Source organism: Sinocyclocheilus grahami, unplaced genomic scaffold (assembly GCF_001515645.1).
Source record: "Sinocyclocheilus grahami isolate Dianchi unplaced genomic scaffold, SAMN03320097.WGS_v1.1 scaffold253.1, whole genome shotgun sequence".
Classification (NCBI taxonomy): Eukaryota; Metazoa; Chordata; class Actinopteri; order Cypriniformes; family Cyprinidae; genus Sinocyclocheilus; species Sinocyclocheilus grahami.
The window spans coordinates 1,942,333-1,963,106 of record NW_015505432.1 but is presented as its reverse complement, the minus strand read 5'-3'; the positions used below and the strand labels follow the sequence as shown (position 1 = coordinate 1,963,106).

At 37.5% G+C, this 20,774-nt stretch overlaps 2 protein-coding genes across 2 annotated transcripts in view; both read left to right on the top strand.

The window, feature by feature from the left end:
• Positions 1 to 16,566, top strand: part of abi3b (ABI family, member 3b) — an 18,575-nt gene extending 2,009 nt beyond the window's left edge. The window contains exons 4-7 of the mRNA XM_016290041.1: positions 12,965 to 13,132; positions 14,942 to 15,136; positions 15,785 to 15,858; positions 15,951 to 16,566. Of these exons, the coding sequence (XP_016145527.1) occupies positions 12,965 to 13,132; positions 14,942 to 15,136; positions 15,785 to 15,858; positions 15,951 to 16,551 (1,038 nt within the window). The 3' untranslated portion in view covers positions 16,552 to 16,566. The remainder of the gene's footprint in view (positions 1 to 12,964; positions 13,133 to 14,941; positions 15,137 to 15,784; positions 15,859 to 15,950) is intronic.
• A 2,636-nt stretch (positions 16,567 to 19,202) lies between these two features.
• Positions 19,203 to 20,774, top strand: part of LOC107598607 (tankyrase-2-like) — a 21,457-nt gene continuing 19,885 nt past the window's right edge. The window contains exon 1 of the mRNA XM_016290002.1: positions 19,203 to 19,571. Coding sequence (XP_016145488.1) covers positions 19,394 to 19,571 — 178 coding nt within the window. The 5' untranslated portion in view covers positions 19,203 to 19,393. The remainder of the gene's footprint in view (positions 19,572 to 20,774) is intronic.

The window sequence follows — 20,774 nt, the reverse complement described above, 5'->3', positions numbered from 1 at the left end:
TGTGTGTGTGTGTGTGTGTGTGTGTGTGTGTGTGTGTGTGTGTGTGTGTGTGTGTGTGTGTGTGTGTGTGTGTGTGTGTGTGTGTGTGAGCGAGCAGTGGTTACCACCTTGCCTCTGCATTCATCACACTGGCATTCGATCAAACTTTTGTTCACAGTCTATATCAACTTCTCTTTTTCTGTGTTGAACTGAACTGAAGTGCTTTATCATTTAAGCACAGATTGGATGGAGAAGCAGATCCAGTAAGCAGTTTGTTTTACCATGCTGAGATGTTAAAAACTTTTCTTTCTACCAGTATAACTATTTTTATAACTATTTTTAATACTAGTCTAATTACTGGAGTTGTTCCTGACTGCCTAAAAACAGCTACAGTAACTCTGTTATTAAAGAGGCCCGATCTTGATTCTTTGAATTGTAATAATTTTTGGCCTATATCAAACTTGCCATTTCTTTCTAAGATTCTTGAGAAAATTGCAGTCCCATTTGATTTCAAATAATATTTTTGAAAAATTCCAATCGGGTTTTAAGACTCAACACAGCACAGAAACTGCACTTTTAAAAGTTGTAAATGATATTTTACTAGAAACAGATAAAGGGATTGCTGTGGCTTTGGTGCTTTTTGACTTAAGCTCTGCATTTGATATGGTTGACCACAATATCTTGATTTCCAGGTTGGAGAGCTGTGTTGGGTGTTGAGCAAGGTGTTGAAATGGTTTCAGTCTTTTTTAACAAACAGAAGTTTTAGTGTTTCCATTGGCCAACATAGTTCGTCCTCAAGCCTACTTGCTTGTGGAGTGCCACAGGGCTCAATTCTTGCCCCAGTTTTATTTTCTATATTTATGCTACCAATGGGTGCTGTCTTTGAGAAATATGGAGTGTCCTTCCACCTATATGCGGATGATACTCAGCTGTATTTTCCCTTGCAGCATAAAAGTAAAGCATTCTTAGGACCTCTGCTGGATTGTCTAAACGAATTACAAATATGGATAAAGCAGAATCTTTTAGTGTTAAACAAGAACAAAACAATAATTTTGTTTGGTTTAAAGTCATATGACGACTGTGCCCTTCATATTGGTCATCTCTCTTCCTACTTTACACCCTGTGCTAAAAATCTTGGTGTTCTTTTTGATTGCAACCTAGGTTTTGAGAAACAAATTAGTGCAGTGGTCAAATCAAGTTTCTTCACTTACGGCGTTTCTCAAAAATCAAATCTTTACTATTTTTTTGAACAGTTTGAACAGATTATTCACTTGCTTGTTCTATCTCGTTTAGATTACTGTAATTCACTATACTGTGGTATAGCTAAGTCAGTCCTCTATAATGCGTTTACAGATGGTCCAAAATGCTGCTGCAAGTTTGCTGACAGGCAGGCAGAGGTTCGATTAGAGCTCGCCCATTCTTAATCCACTAAACTGGTTACCAATCAAATTTAGAATTATTTTAAACATTTTTACTTTTATTTTTAAATATCTGCATAATCAAGCCCCATCATATCTCTCTGAGGCAATCTCTACTTATAAACCAAATAGGTCCCTAAGATCCAGTAATCTTGGTCTCCTCTCTGTTCCTAGATCGAGGTTCCATTGCAGAGGTGATCGAGCCTTCGCTGTTGCTGGTTCTAGTCTATGGAACCAGTTACCAGCTTCTATTAGAGCTGCGCCCTCTTTGCCAGTATTTAAATACCTGCTTAAAAAACATATTTTGTCAATAGCTTTTATCTAGCCATATCAATTGTATTGTTATATTGTGTTTTGATGTTTTGTGGTTTCTTATTTGTTTTATTTTAGCTGTATTGTACAGCACTTTGGATCAACCGGTAGTTGTGTGAAAGTGCTTTGAAAGTATTGTTGTATATTAACAGGATGCAATAATAACATGGAGTGTAAATGATTTTATTTATTAAAATTATTAAGTAGCCTAGATGCTGCCTTATCGGGACAACAAAGCACTCCCTATAGCCTGCCTACCCCTAATAAAACCACAGACTCCGCGGTGACTAAAGCTAGTTTAAAGGCAGAGGAAACAGCGCTGCCATTCTCAACACCAATGACGCGATAACAATCCAGTTAGAATACTTTTCCACCAGTCCACAAATTAATATTTACAATGGATTTACTGTAGTAACACTAAACCTAGCCAATTAATACATTATTATTAAACATTTGTTAGGCAGGTGATTTCCACTTTTCCGATGTGATATGTGATAAGAAAAGGAAGAAACGTGAGTTCGGCAAAAGACGGACACATTCCTTGTCAACCACATCATATGCAACTCCCAAACGCATTTCTCTCCCACCTACGTCACTGCAGGCCGTTTGACTTCGTCCAACGAGATGAAATGAACCTGACACGAGTGTGTTCATTCTCTGCATTTTAATTCAACTTTTTTTCTCGAAATTTAACTTTTTTCTCGTAATTTAATGAGTTTATTCTCTCAAAATTTTACGATTTTTTTCTCGTAATTGAACGAGTTTATTCTAAACATTTTATTTCGACTTTTTTCTCGAAATTTAACGACTTCAATCTCGAGATCGGGGGTTTTTTTCGAGATTTTTTTATTATTGCTTTGCCCTAATCCTGTTCCGTACTTATCAATATTGGAAATTGAAATAGTCTGACTAAAAACAGAGTGGTGCTACCAGAGCGATTTTAAAGGAATAGTTTATCCAAAAATGAAAATGTATCAAGAGAAGACTTCACCAGAGCAAATACAGAGGGTATTTTCACCACAAGGTGCAAACAAGGCCAGATTAGACTTGCCAAAAGACATCTAAAAAAGCCAGACCACTTCTGGAAATGCATTCTTTGGACGGCTGAAATTAAGATCAACCTGTACCAGAATGACGGGAAGAAAGAAGTATGGAGAAGCCTTGGAACAACTCATGGTCCAAAGCATACAACATCATCTGTGAAACATGGTGGAGCAGTGTGATGCATGAGCATGCATGGCTTCCAGTAGCACTGGTGTTCAGTGATGATGTGACAGAAGCAGCCAGATGAATTCTGAAGTGTATAGGGATATACTGTCTGCCCAGATTCAGCCAAATGCAGCAAATTTGATTGGATGGAGCTTTATAGTACAAATGGCCAATGACCCAAAACATACAGCAAAAACAATCCAGGAGTTTAAGGTAAAAAAGTGGAATATTCTGCAATGGTCAAGTCAATCTCCTGATCTCAACCCGATTGAGCATGCATTTCACTTACTGAAGACAAAACTAAAGGCAGAAAGACCCACAAACAAACAACAACTGAAGTCAGCTGCAGTAAAGGCCTGGCAAAGCATCACAAAAGAGGACACCTCACTCTCTGGTGATGTCCATGAGTTCCAGACTTAAGGAAGTCATTGCCTGGAAAAGGATTCTCAACAAAATATAAAAAAATGAACATTTTATTTATGATTATATGTATTTGTCCAATTACATTTGAGCCCCTGAAAATGGGGGGACTGTGTATAAAAATGGTTGTAATTCCTAAGCATTATATGTTATACTGTATTTTTGTTCAACCCCTTGAATTAAAGCTGAAAGTCTGCACTTCAATTTCATCTTGATCCTTTCATTTTAATTCTATTCTGGTGGCATGCAGAGCCAAAATGGTGTCAGCGTCCAAATATATATGGACCTAACTGTATTCATTGCAGATGCTTTCTTTCTTTTTTTTTACGGAGAGCAGCTTTTTTTCTTCGTCTAATGATGAAAACTGACTGACTAATGAGCTTTCAGTCATGTTTTCTGAGCGGCTGCTGCAACACAATCCAGCATACTAGTGAAAGCAAGCAGCAAAAAAGTGCTATTGGATGTGAAGCTGTTGTAATATTTGCACAGCCCTGAAAAATGACACAGGCTGCTTAAAATAAAACTGTTTATGAGCCCTTGGTGCTACAGACATAACCTCAGTCTCATTTGAAAGTTCGTTATACAGTGCCCTCCAAATGTTTAGAAATACCATAAGCTTTAACACTGTTACAAAAGATATCGATTTCAAATAAATGCTATTTGAAATTTATATTTATCAAAGAATTCCATGTCATTTTTTAAGCAGGAAATCAGCATATTAGAATGATTTGTCAAGGATAATGTGACACTGAACAGTAATGATGCTGAAAATTCAGCTTTGCATCACAGGAATAAAGTACATTTTATATAATATTGAAATAGAAAACAGTTAAGTTACATTTTTAATACTATTTTGCAATATTACTGTTTTTACTATATTTTTATAAAATAAATTCAAAACTTTTAAAATAAATTTTACAAAACAAAAACAGAGCTTATGCAATCCAAAGCATCTCTAAACTGTGTTCTGATTGGTCGTTTGTGTACTATCCATATCCATAAAATAATCAGTAAAACTATAAAGATGTACTAACACAAGAAACCTTAGCGTAGTTTAATCTAGTAATCATCTGCCAAAGAACGTGTGTACTGTATATTACCTATTACCTGTATAGTCACACAACAATTTTCTCATGCAGTCTAAAGCACCATCAGTGAAAACGGTAATAATAGGATATTGGCGAAACAGATTTGGTAAAGGCTCCAGAACGTAATTGAGTCTGCGTTCTAGAATGCATCAAAGGTTGCCATTTACAACGTATTTTTGCAGCATTGAGCAGTGTAGCCAATCACAGACACAGCTGTTAATTTTTTGAACACCTGTGATTGGCCATTGCGTTGAATGAGTCCGAATTCACTTGTGACTAAACGCTCGTAAATCCTCTCATTGTAACAAAGTGTAGACATGTAAATAAGAACATCATAGATTATAACAGAACATTGTGAGAATAACAGAATAACATCCACAAGCAAACACATGGGAAAAGGCAAGCGAGAAACTCCAAACCCCAAACATCGACCGACACCGCACAAGATAATCACAAGGAGACAATTTATACACAGGGGCAAACAAGCTTAACAAGGTAACGAGAGGTTATGGTTAGTTGTACATTGTGTGACATCACATCCTGTTTTTGGTTCGTTTAGATGTCTTTGGTCTTTGTTGCGTTCATTTATCAGTCTGTTAAGAAAGTGGACTGAGATGCACACTACAGTTTCGGAGCAGCATTTACACTTATTCAAATTGGCTACATTAACAGAGCAATCACACCAGAGTTCGTTAGAATCAAACCAAACCTGCCAAGAGTACGTGCATCTGTGGATAAAGAAAAGCATATTTCCTTGCAATAAATCTGTTGATCGTCTGGCTGACTTGGAGATACCTGAGCATGAAAAATGAAGGAACTTTCCTCAGAAGCCCTGTCACAGAAGCATCCACAGCTCAGTCTCCAGCTCACAGTCACTTCAGCTGGTAATTCAATTCTGGAGCTGTAATGGAACTCTGTGAAGTGTGTCAGAGCTGTGATTGCTCACAACATCCAATCTGCAGAGATAAGGGAAGAGCTCGCTTTGACTAGCACAACGCTGAGCCGGGGAAAACCCACGCCGGGTTCATCTGATCGGCTTGATGCACAAAAACCTGCTCCAACATGGAGAACATCTCTGGCTGATTTCTTCTGTTTGTGTTTTGTTCTTCAAAGGTCTCCCTTGATTCCTTCAAAGGTCTCCCCACTTTAATCCTTATTGGCACAGCCCAGATGAATTAATCACTCAAAGTTTGACTTGTTGAACTCAGTTAAGTGTCTACTTCCTCAAATTTATTCGGTTACATTAAAACTAGCCACAAATGAGACAATTGTTTGCCATGCAGTGTGAGTATAAAACTATATAGCAGCTCAGGTCTTTCAGTGAATTGAAATATCTGCAGATTTTGGTTATCTTGGCAAGTCTAAAACTCAAGAGGAGACGTGAGTTGAAGTTTGAGAAGCTGGATGCTGTATCAAAAGTGATTGTTCTCCATTTAATCTTGTTATTGTCTAAGAGAAACTATACAGATATAACAGCGCAAGATATGTTTTTTTCTGTAATGGGAGTCTCCTGGTTTTGTAAATAATTACTAACAATCAAGAATGTGTATATCCATTTGAACGGATATAAGCTGAGGTTTGTTTTGATTTTAGGTGAACTGGATTTTTAGAAAGAGAACTGCTGTAACAGCTTGTCCAAACTCCCATGCAGCTCTCTTGAGTGTTTTTGGAAACCCTGCGGCTGGCATCAATTTACGCTGTACATATTCCTGTTAAATGAAGTCATCTCCGAGCGATTGTTGGATACATCAGCGTTTTCTAGTATGTTAAACTCATAAAACAACAGGGTTCTCACTGACATTACGAGAAATGTGATTTCAGAGAATCCACCAAATGTATATTAGGCCAGGAGGGGGGATTGCAATGAAATGTCTTGAATGTGCAACACTGTTTCTCATTTACATCAATCAACATTACATAAACACAAAGCTATTTATAACAGTGGTTCTTAACTAGTTTCAGGCAAATCCACTAACATAGACATAGACAGACTGAATAGGAAAACTGACAATTTTGTAAATGCACAAACAGCAGCTGAAGCGTGATCTACCAGCCTGACACATGGAACAAACACTTGGTTAATATTGTGTTAGTATTAGCCGCATTATCAAGTGACAGATGAATTTGCTCCAAAATACTGCAGTTTGATTGGACGCCTTTGACGTCAACAGCAAAAAATATGGGAAATGTTTTCCCCTCCTTTTTAAAAGATGATATTCCCATGACCAATTTTTGGAGAGGTCTACAACTTCTAGATAGAGCTATAAACCAAAGTTTAGCTGATGGGGTTTCTGTCATTTTCCAAAACCTTAGGATAAGTTTCTTTGCCACATTAAGTCCATAGGACAGCAACTGTTGTTGAGATTTTTTAAGTGATATGATTTTATCAGAAATTCCAAATATCACAAGAAGTGGTTGTTTTAAATACTTCAGTCCAGAATGAGATTAACATAGAACAAAAAAACATGACTATGCAAGGGAGTAGCTACATCAGTCTGACATTTGTCACAAAATGGGGAGACATCTGGAAAAAGTCTATGTAATTTTGAGTCAATGGATAATGCGGTGAGTTGATTCTGACTAACTTAAACACCTTTGATTGGCCAGAAATCAACAGTTATGTGATATCCAATTTAAAGTCCCCGTGAAATCTAAATTAAAGTTTTTGGGCTGTTAGTATCAATATGTTATTCTTAAGGTTATCTATAAGGCAGTGTGCTCCAAAACAGTGACAAAATTCGCATTTAGAAGATAGAAGCATTCAAAGCTTGCAGTTCGTCACTTCCGCCAAAATGGATCAACGATTTTTTTTGACGTCACCTCGTACTTCAGCTTCTCATCAAATCTTCTGACCAATCAAGTGCTCTCTAGAATCCGAAGCACCCGCCCCCTACACTACAAAATAGACGCTGAAGCCGCGGCTGAAATCAGTCAATTGTTCACAGTGTACTAATTCCTGTACAGTGAATGGCACGTAGTGCACAATGTAGGCGATAGAGAACGATTCAGACAGTGTAAATATGGTTTTGATTGGGGCAAATGAGGTCTGATTTCGCGTTGTGTCACGCGAACCACGGCACAGTCTGCTCTGGACTTTGGCTCCGGTCCAGAGACGCAATCGCTCGGGGTGACTGTGATTTCACCAAGTACAACATGTTCCTGGATCAACATACTTGTTGATCCTGGAGCAGCATTCCAATTAACCAATCAGAATTGAGGGATAACTTTTCAGGAAATGTCAGTTTTAGGCTTACAATCAGGATTAGGTGCTTCTACACCCTTGTTAATCAGCTATCATTTCACACTGATTTTAGGAATAAATTATGGGTAGTGTTAGGTTTAGGGGTAGGGATTGGGTTTAGTCTATATTTTTGGACAGTAATGTTGATCCAGGATCAACAAAAGATCTTGATCCAGGAACATGTCTTGCTTGGCAAAATCACAGCAACCATCGCACGGAGCGGATCATATGCGCGAGTTTAATGTATGCATATTAAACACTTTTAAAACTACACAGCCTCAGCATGATTATGATCACTATTTTGTTTTTGTAAGAGTTTCATATTGAATCTAGGGGGTAATCTATTAGACTGTGGCTGTCAAATGCGGCTTTACCGAGCTCAACGGCTCCGGCCCAAGCAGATATAAACAAAATGCTATTGGCTATTTTTAAAAGGGGGCGTGGCTGCTCTATGTCCCGCCCTCTCTTCCTGTTTCAGTTGAACACTATTTTGTTTTTGTAAGAGTTTCATATTGAATCTAGGGGGTAATCTATTAGACTGTGGCTGTCAAATGCGGCTTTACCGAGCTCAACGGCTCTGGCCCAAGCAGATATAAACAAAATGCTATTGGCTATTTTTAAAAGGGGGCGTGGCTGCTCGATATGGCCCGTCCTGCTGTCTTCCTGTTTCAGCTGAAATTAAGTCACCACATAGAATAACGCTGCATGTTTCAAGGCACTTCAGGGAGCCTTTAAAGGGATAGCTCACCCAAAAAATTTAAATTACCCCAGTTTACTCACCCTCAAGCCTTAGGTGTATATGACTTTCTTCTTTCAGACAAATACAATTGGATTGGATTTATATAAAAAAATGTCCTGGCTTTTCTAAGATTTCCAATCGCAGTGAATGGGGTTTAAGATTTTAAAGTCCAAAAATCCGTATCCATACATCATAAAAAGTATTTCACATGGCTCTGGGGGGTTAATAAAGGCTTTCTGAAGTGAACTGATGCATTTGTGTAAGAAAAATATCCTTATTTAACTTAAGGATAAGGATTATAAACTGTAATCTCTAGCTTCCGCTAATTGTCGTATGCGCCAATTGGTTTTCCATCTACTGTAAAGTTTTCGCTGCGTTCACCCCTTATCACACCACAGCTGTTTCCTCCAGCGAAAATCTATGTATCCATACATCATAAAAAGTATTTCACATGGCTCTGGGGGGTTAATAAAGGCTTTCTGAAGTGAACTGATGCATTTGTGTAAGAAAAATATCCTTATTTAACTTAAGGATAAGGATTATAAACTGTAATCTCTAGCTTCCGCTAATTGTCGTATGCGCGTTTACAAGAGAGTGGCGTTCCAGTGGATGATGTAGGATGTAGGTGTAGCCAGTGCCGGGGCCCTGGGCTAACGCAGCTTTGAGGGCCCCCATACCAACACTTTAGGGGGCTTTAGCCACCCTATATTTCTACTCAGCCCCCCTAAAAATTTTGCAATTAGCTCCATAAACTGTACACGAATTCTTGATCACCTCAGTTCCCTTTAAATTTCATATGAAAACGGCGGCAGACTTCGGCTCCTCTCCGTCTTTCAGCACGTTCTTCAATCCGCAGACCATAGCGATGCAGAGCGAGAAACAGAGGACAAGATGTGTGTTTATCGATAGATTGTTATAACATCTGTATCTGTGCAGTTCTTTGTCATAAATACAGTTTACAAAATGTCACGGGGGAGCAATTGGTTTTCCATCTACTGTAAAGTTTTCGCTGCGTTCACCCCTTATCACACCACAGCTGTTTCCTCCAGCGAAAATCTAGCCCTTAACACATATGAACACATACTTTATAAAACGATCATGTTGCTATTTTCATTTGAAAATGTAACTTTCAATATTAAACTACAGTGCATGTTGCATTAACCTTACAGTAATGCACAGAACTGATTAAAGACAGTGACAGTACAGTACTTGAGCGTATGCTTGAGCTAAAGAAAGAGCTTTGTAGAAATTAAAACAGTATAATTTTGTGTTTGCAGAGTAAACAGGTGTGTGTGTGTGTGTGTGTGCGTGTGCGTGTGCGTGTGTGTGTGTGTGTGTGTGAGAGAGATTAGGAAGACTTGTATTTGGCTTATTCATTACTCAAATGCTATTATACCCATCTATGCAGTACAATGGAATACTGCAATTAGTTTAGTATACCACCCTACTCAATTCGTCAAATATTTAAAAAATTTAATTTAATTTATTTATTTTTATTTTTATACTCTAATTGGGGGCTGAGCCCCCCTAAAATGAAAATCCTAGAATCACCCCTGATGCCCACGTCATAATCCCATAGGAGGCAAAAAATTAAACAATATTATCGAGTAATAATCTTACAAATCAGCAACAGCCCAGCAAATAAAATTAAATATCACTCACAACTGAAAGGGCTTCTTCCTGCTCTTCTTATAATGCGCTAGAAGTTATAGACATTTTAAAAATGTATAATTTTGTTTCTCCATTTAACAACATTAACTTACAAAGATATCTGTGGATAATAATGGTATTTGTATTTATTAAGCACCGATAAACTCAACAGCAGTTGGCCATACTGCTGTACAAATAAAATAAAAACCAGTAAAAAGAATAACATCAGTAAACGCAAAAGATAATTTTACATACAAAGTTTAAAAAGCTAATAAGAAAATAAGATTTCAATTTAGTTTTAAACTCCTAGCAACCCTCTACGGACACCTTGGTGATGCCCACATCATAATCCCATAGGAGGCAAAAAATTAAACAATATTATCGAGTAATAATCTTACAAATCAGCAACAGCCCAGCAAATAAAATTAAATATCACTCACAACTGAAAGGGCTTCTTCCTGCTCTTCTTATAATGCGCTAGAAGTTATAGACATTTAAAAAATTTATAATTTTGTTTCTCTATTTAACAACATTAACTTACAATAGTGAAAGACATCTTCCCTCAGGTATTTGTATTTATTAAGCACCGATAAACACAACAGCAGTTGACCATAGTGCTGTACATATAAAATAAAAAAACAGTAAAAAGAATAACATACAAAGTTTAAAAAACCAATAAGAAAATACGATTTCAGTTTGTGGCCCTGAAAATTTTCATAAATGGAGCCATCACAAAAAAAACATTGTGGTAGCCATGGCAACCATTTTACTGATGATCTATGTTGTGTCATATCTCCTGAACCAAACATGATAACACAGAAAAGGTAATGTCTACCCCTATGTTTTGGTGGTCAAGGATTACAAAGATACCACATACAACAACATAAACTGTTCAGGTGAACAGTTAATGGTGAAATCAGCAATGTTAGAAGGAAATCACTTATACAGTGGTCCATATTATGGCTATTAATTTTTTCTTTCTTTGATAATTAACTAATATCTTATTCAATAATACAATAAAAGATTGTTTTCAAGAATACAATCATATGCTTCAGAGATATATATTTAAAAAAGTCAGTGAAATCAGTAAAAAATATTATCATATTTAGGTAAGAAATACGTTATTTGTCATTCCTACACCCAAAACAAATCTCTGACAACAGTCTATGTGACTAATTCAAAAGTTTATACTCAGTTTCTTTGCTTATATTATGTTACATTTATGTTTCTGCTGCACTGTTTTATACAACTAAATTTTACTCCCAAATGTAATTAAGCTTAAAGGCCAGATAGATCGTTTTGCAGCACCCTTGAAGGGCCTTTTCCAAACAAAGGCAATATTGTTGCAGGATGGCTGTCTTTTTTTTTCATTGAACTCTCCCAATAGCTCTACACGCAGGACAGTCTTCATGTGGAGCAGATTTCCACTTTCCTGGATACAGCAGATAAAACAACGTGCACTAAACTATTAGTCATGAAGATCTTTTTCTGTCCGCATAGGAGCAGTTAACAGCCTGTAATGTTTTAGCCTTAATGTTTTAGTATAATTGTAACACATTAGAAATATAGAATTTCTGTATATAGCGAATATGCAGCTGGGAAGCTAATATGCTCTTTACACAGCATAAAAAGTGCTTTGCATGCATATAAAATGACAGTATTTGCCTTTGTGGAACAAACGTAACTGGCATGCAGATAAGCGATAATAATAACCAATTATCGTTTAACCCCAGTTGCACACAGACTTTGCTCATTAAAACCAATCACAGGGGAAAAATATGATGGCTAATCTATCCGGCCTCAGTTCATAAGGGCAAGCTCACAGTTAAAATGCACAGCTCACAGTGATGGAGCATTAAGAGCAATATAATAACCTCAAAAGTATCCGATAGACAATTCTCTATGTTGTATCACCGGAAAAAGTCAATTTACTGAGGAATTACTAGTTTTATGGTCATGTAACGGGTTACTGTTTAATAGCATGGTTAAATATTTAATATTTGGTTTCCTGGACCGACTTTGATGTTACTCACTAGAACATTGTTAAATTAGCTATTATCAGGCGCAAATGTATTTTAATGCACTTGACAACCTGTCAAAGAAGGGAAATATTGAATGTTTCACTCGTACTTTGTTAGCTGTATTCTGGCCTCTTGTGGCCAAAAAAAGCAGTGTAAATTTAACAAAACATTGCACATAATATTAATTTAGAGAGAACTAATCCTTTAGACAGACAGACACAGGTAGGCAGACAGACAGACAGACACAGGTAGACAGACAGACAGACACACACACAGACAGACAGACAGACAGACACAGGTAGACAGACAGACAGACAGACAGACAGACAGACAGACAGACAGACAGACAGACAGACAGACAGACAGACAGACAGACAGACAGACAGACAGACAGACAGACAGACAGACAGACAGACAGACAGACAGACAGACAGACAGACAGACAGACAGACAGACAGACAGACACACACAGGTAGACAGACAGACAGACACACACACAGACAGACAGACAGACAGACACAGGTAGACAGACAGACAGACAGACACACACACACACAGGTGGACAGACAGACAGACAGACACACACAGGTAGACAGACAGACAGACACCGCAAGACCTTCATCCATCTTCGAAACACAAATTAAGATATTTTTGCTGAAATCCGAGAGCTCTCTGACCCTCCATAGACAGCAAGGGTCCTAACACGATCAAGGTCCAGAAACATAGCAAGGACATCGGTAAAATAGTATAAAAATGATTAGAACTTAATTAGATCAAGTTCACAGGCCAGGACTGTGGAGTCCAGAGTTCTTTCAGTCTGTTGTTATTCATAAAAACCTTTATAGAAGAGTTTGAATATTGAAAATGATCATTTTTTTTAACTTTAGGTGGAGGACACGAGAAGTGTCATTGAAGAGTCCAAAGCTCTCACCACGCAGGCCCTGGCCAGTGTCACATACCAGATAAACAATCTGGCCACATCTGTGCTGAAAATCTTAGATGCTCAGACGGTTCAGCTAAATCAGATTGAGTCCTCCGTCAACTTGCTGACTCTGGTGAGCTCCGCTTATCACTTAACGGAAAGCACCAGAATCTTTTGAAATACAATGCCAGTCATTACTAATGGCAAGTCAGGACAGTGCTGGAAATATTAAATAATAATGTGTGCTTCTGAATAAAAGAATAGATCACCCAAAAATGAAAATGTGCTGAACATGCCATCCAAGATGAAGATGAGTTTGTTTCTTCATCAGTATAAATTTGGAGAAATTTAGCATTCCATCACTTGCTCATCAATAGATCCTCTGCAGTGAATGGATGCCGTCAGAATGAGAGTCCAAACAGCTGATAAAAACACCACAATAATCCACAAATAATCCACACCACTCCAGTCCATCAATTAACATATTGTAAAGCAAAAAGCTGCGTGTTTGTCATAAACAAATCCATCAATAAGATATTTTTACCTTCAAACCTTTGCTCCTTTGCTTGAGTCTTCTATCCATAATATTGCTTTCTTCAGTGAAAAAGTCTTGTTTGAATCAGGAGAGAAATGTGCACAGATCAAGCACTGTTTACAAGCAAAAACAGACCAAAACAGTCCTAAAGATATATATATATATATAGGCTTGGGGAGTAACGGAATACATGTAACAGCGTTACGTAATCAGGTTACGTTATCTAGTAACTGTAATCCGTTACAGTTACATAAAATAAAGTAATCGGATTCAATTTACATTTTGTAAAAAGTGGGAATACTAGCAGGATTACATTTGTTTAAATGGGTCATATGATGCAATTTCAATTTTTCCTTTCTCTTTAGAGTGTTACAAGCTCTTGGTGCATAAAGAAGATCTGTAAAGTTGCAAAGACTAAAGTCTCAAATCCAAAGAGATCTTCTTTATAAAAGTTAAGAGTCAGCCACACCTACCTAAAATGACTCATTCTAACACGCCCCCACATATCTACATCACTATGTGAAAATGTTAGCATAATGCCGCCCCAATGTTCACGCAAAGAAAGAAGGCGTGGTTTCAGGAACAGCAGTAGTGTTGATGCAGCCATGTCAGGGAGACGCTGTGTTTCAGTGCAAAAGAAAAAGCACTTTATTTGGCCTTCCGGAAGTAGATGCAATTAGGAATCATTGGTGTACACCAAATACACAAAATAATGATCTTTAAAATAGCATCTTATGACCACTTTGATTTAAAATGAAATAAATGAGTTTTTTGACATAATGCTGTATTTCGAGCTGCATCATCATAATTCCTGGTTCATGTGAGCCACCTGCTGGTGCGTGCGCAAATAACACCCATCTAAAATTATTCTCCTCGAACGCTGCTACAGTTAAATAATTACGATGCTTCATATTCAACAATATTTATCATGTCTTTGGGCACAAAAATGAGCATGATGTTACTGTTTACACGGTCGTCAAAGATACGCAAAGCGAATGTGGGCAGTTTTCAAAAGTCTCCATTTTGGTCCGTTAACGCAACCCGTTAACGTTAAAACGAGGTCTGCAGCGTTTTCAAAAGTCTCCGTTTTCGACCTCGAAAACGCCAGAGTAGTGTAAACTGCAGGCGTAACCGTAGCAAAAGTTATGCGTTTTAAAACGAAAATGCACTAGTGTAAACGGGGCATAATTGATGGACCGGAGTGTTTGTGGATTATTGTGATGATTTTATCAGCTGTTTGGACTCTCATTCTGACGGCACCCATTCACTGCAGAGAATCCATTGGTGAGCAAGTGATGTAATGCTACATTTGTAAAAATTTTAGCAAATTTTCATTTTTTGTGAACTATTCCTTTAAATAGCTGTAAATGGGCAAAATAAACTCCTAATGTCACTATTCACATTCAGACAGTTGGCATGTACAAGGAGAAACTAGCTCGGAAAGAGATCGGCGTGCTGACCAAACAGTCAAAAGTTCCCCGGACTCAGAAGGTGGTTCCCCCAGCGAGTGGCCTGGAGCCGTCTCGTGCATACAGACGGGTTCCCATATCCTACACCCGCTTGGACAAACTGGGCCACAGCCACTGGGAAGGCAGCAAAACTGTGAGCAAATATATCTGCAAATACATAATACTTTTTATTTACACTGCTGTTTTTTTCACTTGTAGTGGTTAAATTAAAAGTAAATTAGATACAGTATATTTTATAAATAATATTAAACAATATGTGATCTAATGTTTGCATTAGACCTAAAAATGCATAGCATTCTGTATTTTATATAATATTGTATTATATATTATACACAACCATTCAAACATTTGGGATCAGTACGTTTTGTAAAAGAGTTCTTTTAAATTGTTAGGAAATATTACAGAAAACATACCTATCCCAAACATTTTAAATGAAATATATAGTATTTACTGGTATAAAAAGTATTTATGAATACATATAATGTAAGTATTTTAAGTATAATTTATATCTCACACTAAGAAATGTATTTTTATAACATGTGAATTGCATGTACTTATTCCATTTTAAAGAATCATACATTTATCACAAGCAAAATAAGTTCAAACAAATCTAGCTGCCAATGTCCTTTTTTACTGTTTTTCATCAGTAGTTATAAGATTACTCATATTTATAAGATAAGAGCTTAACTTACTAATTTAAATGATTTGCACTATATTTTCGACCTAAACCCCCTACTGATTTCATATATTTATTTGAATTTATTATGTTGTGACACCGAAGGAAGAGCCAAAAACAGACAATGAGGACTCTGTGTCTGTACAGCTTGGCACACAGGAGACCAGCACCTTCAACTGGTTTGTAATAAAAAGGCTTTTGCTGTTTATATTCAGATAGATTTAATTAAAAATGTTTTTGTTTAACCCACTTGTTGTTGCTGCGCTTTCAGGTCTTTTTTGGGAATCGCAGTTCCTCCTCCATCAGTGCCTGACTGGGTGGGTTCTAGCGCCTCTGCTCCAGCTGACCTCTCTCCAGCCTCACCGCCTCTTTCACTCATGTCTGACCGTTCCCCGTCTCTACCAGCCTATCCCGACCTGTCCATGCTGCCTCCTCCACCTCTCCCAGATTATGAGATGGGAGACGCTCCACCCCCACCTCCTCCACCCTCTCCTCCTCCACTTAGTTCTGTGTATGGAGGTTCTTTGGTTCCCCCTCCACCACCTCCACCTGGCCAAAATACCTTATTAACTTCAGCAAACCCTCCACCCCCACCTCCTCCTCCACCTCCTGCTGGTAACATGGCTAGTCCACCTCCTCCTCCACCTCCTCCAGGCAATGTCACTGTTCCACCTCCTCCACCTCCCATTCAGGGCAAAACAGATGCTCCTCCTCCTCCACCTCCTCCTCCTCCTGGCTCTTACAGTGGGTCATCACTACCTCCACCCCCACCTCCCCCTCCACAAAATGCCTCCATGGTGCCACCGCCACCTCCTCCTAATACTGGAGGAAAATTTATTCCACCACCTCCTCCTCCACCTCCCCCATTTTGAATGTTGATTTTCAATGTTATTTTTTATGGAAAAGACTATATGACATTTGGTGAGATAAGATTTATTTCATGCTTTTTATTAAATAATATGAAAATGTTCTTATAAATGTTTATGGTATGAAACATTAAATAAAGACGATAATGTTTTGTATAAAGCGTATTGCGTAATATTCTTTTTATGATGTACTCCCATAAATTGAAGGAACATATTTAAATGCTTTATTGTGTGGTTAAAAATTCCAAAATATACATATATTTAATGGATTGTTACTTCGTTTTCAAAGCTGTCGTTGAGCATTTAAAGCTGCAGTCCTTAACTTTTGGCGCTCTAGCGGTTAATAAACAGAACAGAGCGTCTTGCGGAAGAACATTGTAGCCGGAGCTACTTCTCTCTGTTTATGTCTATGGCGAATCACGCAGGTACTGTGCTACTCCGCAGCGGTACCTACCCGAACTAGTCTAAATAGTCCGTATATAAACACTTATTATAGGTGTACCGTAGTGATTCAGGACGAGCCAAAATCACGGTTTGGAAAATGGATTCATGGTGTACTCGCATATTATAGACATTTTTTTAATTTTGAACACAAAAAAGTTACGGACTTGCAATTCGGTGTTCAGTGCAGGACCAGGTACGGCGTTAAATTTGCGTCGATAGCATTAATAATGGTGGACGTTTTGAACGTATATCATATATTTTAGTATAGGCTTTCCGTGTTCTATATTTGTGCTACACACGAGGAGTTCACTGATATCTATAGTATAGTTATATTATTGCGTAACTAGAGACCTATGCTGTGTCTCCAACCAAGCGAGCTACCTTCCTAGACATTATTTTTGGGAATCATACTCACACTTCATAGTGATATTCGTTCCTCTAGGGGCCGCATGGCAGCTCAGACAACCAAAAACACAAATGAGTGGTATTAAAATCTCTGAACGTTGTTTGTGTTGCTACATATGTTTATGCGCTCAAATGCGTAATTGATTAAATCTATGTTTAAATGTATGAATTACTTGATAGAAATTGGCATTCGTTTACATAATCTTTACATAACGCTTTAGCCAAAGACTGTAATCACAAACACAGTCATTGGTCAGTCTTGACCAACGCTGAGAAAAGTAACACTTACCATGTGACAACGCCGTTTCCTTCAGCAACAGTATGGACATTTATTTTAGATCTGAATAATAACACAATGAAATTTTAACTGGCATTGTTCAAACGTTATATACACAAATCGTTTTAGGTTACTTATGTAACCATGGTTCCCTGAGTAGGGAACGAGACACTGCGTCCTCTAGGGGTCGCTATGGGGAAACCTAGAGGACGCAGTTCGAAGTTCCCATGAAAGGGAACGTCTCAGGTTACTTATGTAACCATGGTTCCCTGAGTAGGGAACCCTAGAGGACGTAGTTCGAAGTTCCCATGAAAGGGAAACACTGTTAAACTAGCAGAATATAGTGCAACAGTTAGGTTCGAAAGTTAAAATTCCATTCGTTTTCGCCATAAGGTAATTGATTTTATTTCAATTATTCAATATTTAGTTTTAAATAATCGTGTTTATGAGCGAAAACTACATTACCAATGATTCTGCAAAAAAACTCCACCAATCAAAGAATGGAAACAAATTACACCAGCCGTTTTCCCTGATTTTTTTTTTTTTTTTTGCTTCAAATCAAAGTTTATAAGTTTGTGATTCACGTCGTAGTTGGTTGGTTTATTTTATTATTTTATTTAGTCATTTAGCAGACGCTTTTTTCCAAAGCGACTTTTCAAACGAGGACAACAGAAGCAATCGATTGCAGTATTAAAACAACCAAAAACAGATCCAAAACTAAAAGCTACAACTTTATAAATACTACTTATACACATTTTAAAAAATAAAGAAATTAAATGAAAATGACAAATGCATACAAAAATTTTTTTTTACTTAAAATTAAAATGAAAAACAAAAAATAAAGATAAAAACAATTCAAAACATTAAAGAACAAAAGGTATAAAACATAACACTAAGCCAAACACCAAAAAAACAACTACATATATGTGTATGTACAACCTTACACACATACATATATTATACATTTTATGGCTTATAATTCTTTAATTAAAACTTGAAAATCCTTATGTTTAAAAATAATTCGAAAAAAAAAAGTGGGGCTGTCATAGCCCCGCCCATTCCGGAACTTCGTTCATGCGAAATCGATCATCTAGCCGTTGTTTTCATTTCTGTGGTTTTGAGACACAGCTGGACTGACAGCTCTGTATAGGAACAGCCAAAGACACTCGAGCCGAATCATTTCTTCTCTTCAATGGCTCTTAGTGAAAGGCTTTAACTGTGGAGATCTGCTCCTTATTTCGGCCTTCATGTCAAGCCTTTGGGATAGTGTGCATTCCGCATTTCCCACTGTCCGCCTATAGCTTGTCCATGTCGGTCCGGCGCTTCTCGGGGGTCATGGAGAGCTCCGGGTCCGCCGAGCCCAGGGAGCTGTTCGAGGCCTGCAGGAGCGGAGACCTGGAGCGGGTGAAGAAGCTCGTGTGCCCGGTGAATGTGAACAGCAGGGACACCGCAGGGAGGAAATCCACCCCGCTGCACTTCTCGTTCATGCGAAATCGATCATCTAGCCGATTCATTCTTCATTTCTGTGGTTTTGAGACACAGCTGGACTGACAGCTCTGTATAGGAACAGCCAAAGACACTCGAGCCGAATCATTTCTTCTCTTCAATGGCTCTTAGTGAAAGGCTTTAACTGTGGAGATCTGCTCCTTATTTCGGCCTTCATGTCAAGCCTTTGGGATAGTGTGCATTCCGCATTTCCCACTGTCCGCCTATAGCTTGTCCATGTCGGTCCGGCGCTTCTCGGGGGTCATGGAGAGCTCCGGGTCCGCCGAGCCCAGGGAGCTGTTCGAGGCCTGCAGGAGCGGAGACCTGGAGCGGGTGAAGAAGCTCGTGTGCCCGGTGAATGTGAACAGCAGGGACACCGCAGGGAGGAAATCCACCCCGCTGCACTTCGCTGCGGGTGAGTCCCACTCTCCTTCCTTTTCCGTTCTATTCGTTTTGTTTTCTAAACCAAGATTCTTGGTTTAGAAAAATTCTTTCTATTCTGTCCTTTGAATGGATGTTATCTATATCAACATCAGCATCACTGGCATTGTATAATTTATCCCAAATACAGTTGTATTTGCATATCATTAATAATTAATCAGTTACAAAAGACAAAAGCTTTTTGAGATGAATTAATGGCTAATGGCTAATTTTATTACTGTACATATATAATTAAGTAGGCTGCTGCCTTCCTTTTCCGTTCTATTCGTTTTGTTTTCTAAACCAAGATTCTAATTTATTCAAACATTTTCTTACATTCTCTTTTTCTATTATTTTCTATTCTGTCCTTTGAATGGATGTTATCTATATCAACATCAGCATCACTGGCATTGTATAATTTATCCCAAATACAGTTGTTTTTGCATATCATTAATAATTAATCAGTTACAAAAGACAAAAGCTTTTTGAGATGAATTAATGGCTAATGGCTAATTTTATTACTGTACATATATAATTAAGTAGGCTGCTGGGAACACCGTGTGCTTCTGTGTTAGTATGTAATAGCTTTCTGATACATATTTATATGTGAAATGCAGCATAGACATTGTTATGTTTTTTTATAGCAAACTACAAATACTAATATGGTTTAAATATAGTTTCCATATAACTTTTTTAGTTTAAGCATTGTGAAATCTTGCAGAGGCTTAAATTAATGCATATTTAATTTACAAATCTTGCAAATTAATTCATAAAATAAAAATACAATTATTCATTTAAAAATAATTATTCAAAATACAATTTATAATATTTTATCAAATGAATTAATACAATTATTATTAAAAAAATTAAATAATAAATTGGACAACGATTCTCTATTATAAAAAAGGATGGACATGTTATGTTTCCAGTAACATTATAATGTGAACATGAAAAATGGACTATTGATTATAAAAAGTGTTGAGACACCTGTCATGAAAAAGTCTTGCATCCCATAATGATAATAACTGTAATAGTAATTACTCCATTGGGCATGTTATAAACACGACTATGTTGTTTTCATTGACAAATAATTGTTTATTGGTGTTTTATTGATATTTTTTGATTGATATTGAAGAAGTTCTCTAAAAATCCCAGTATCACAGTGTAATGTTGAAGTTGTGCCTAATGGAAGCAGACC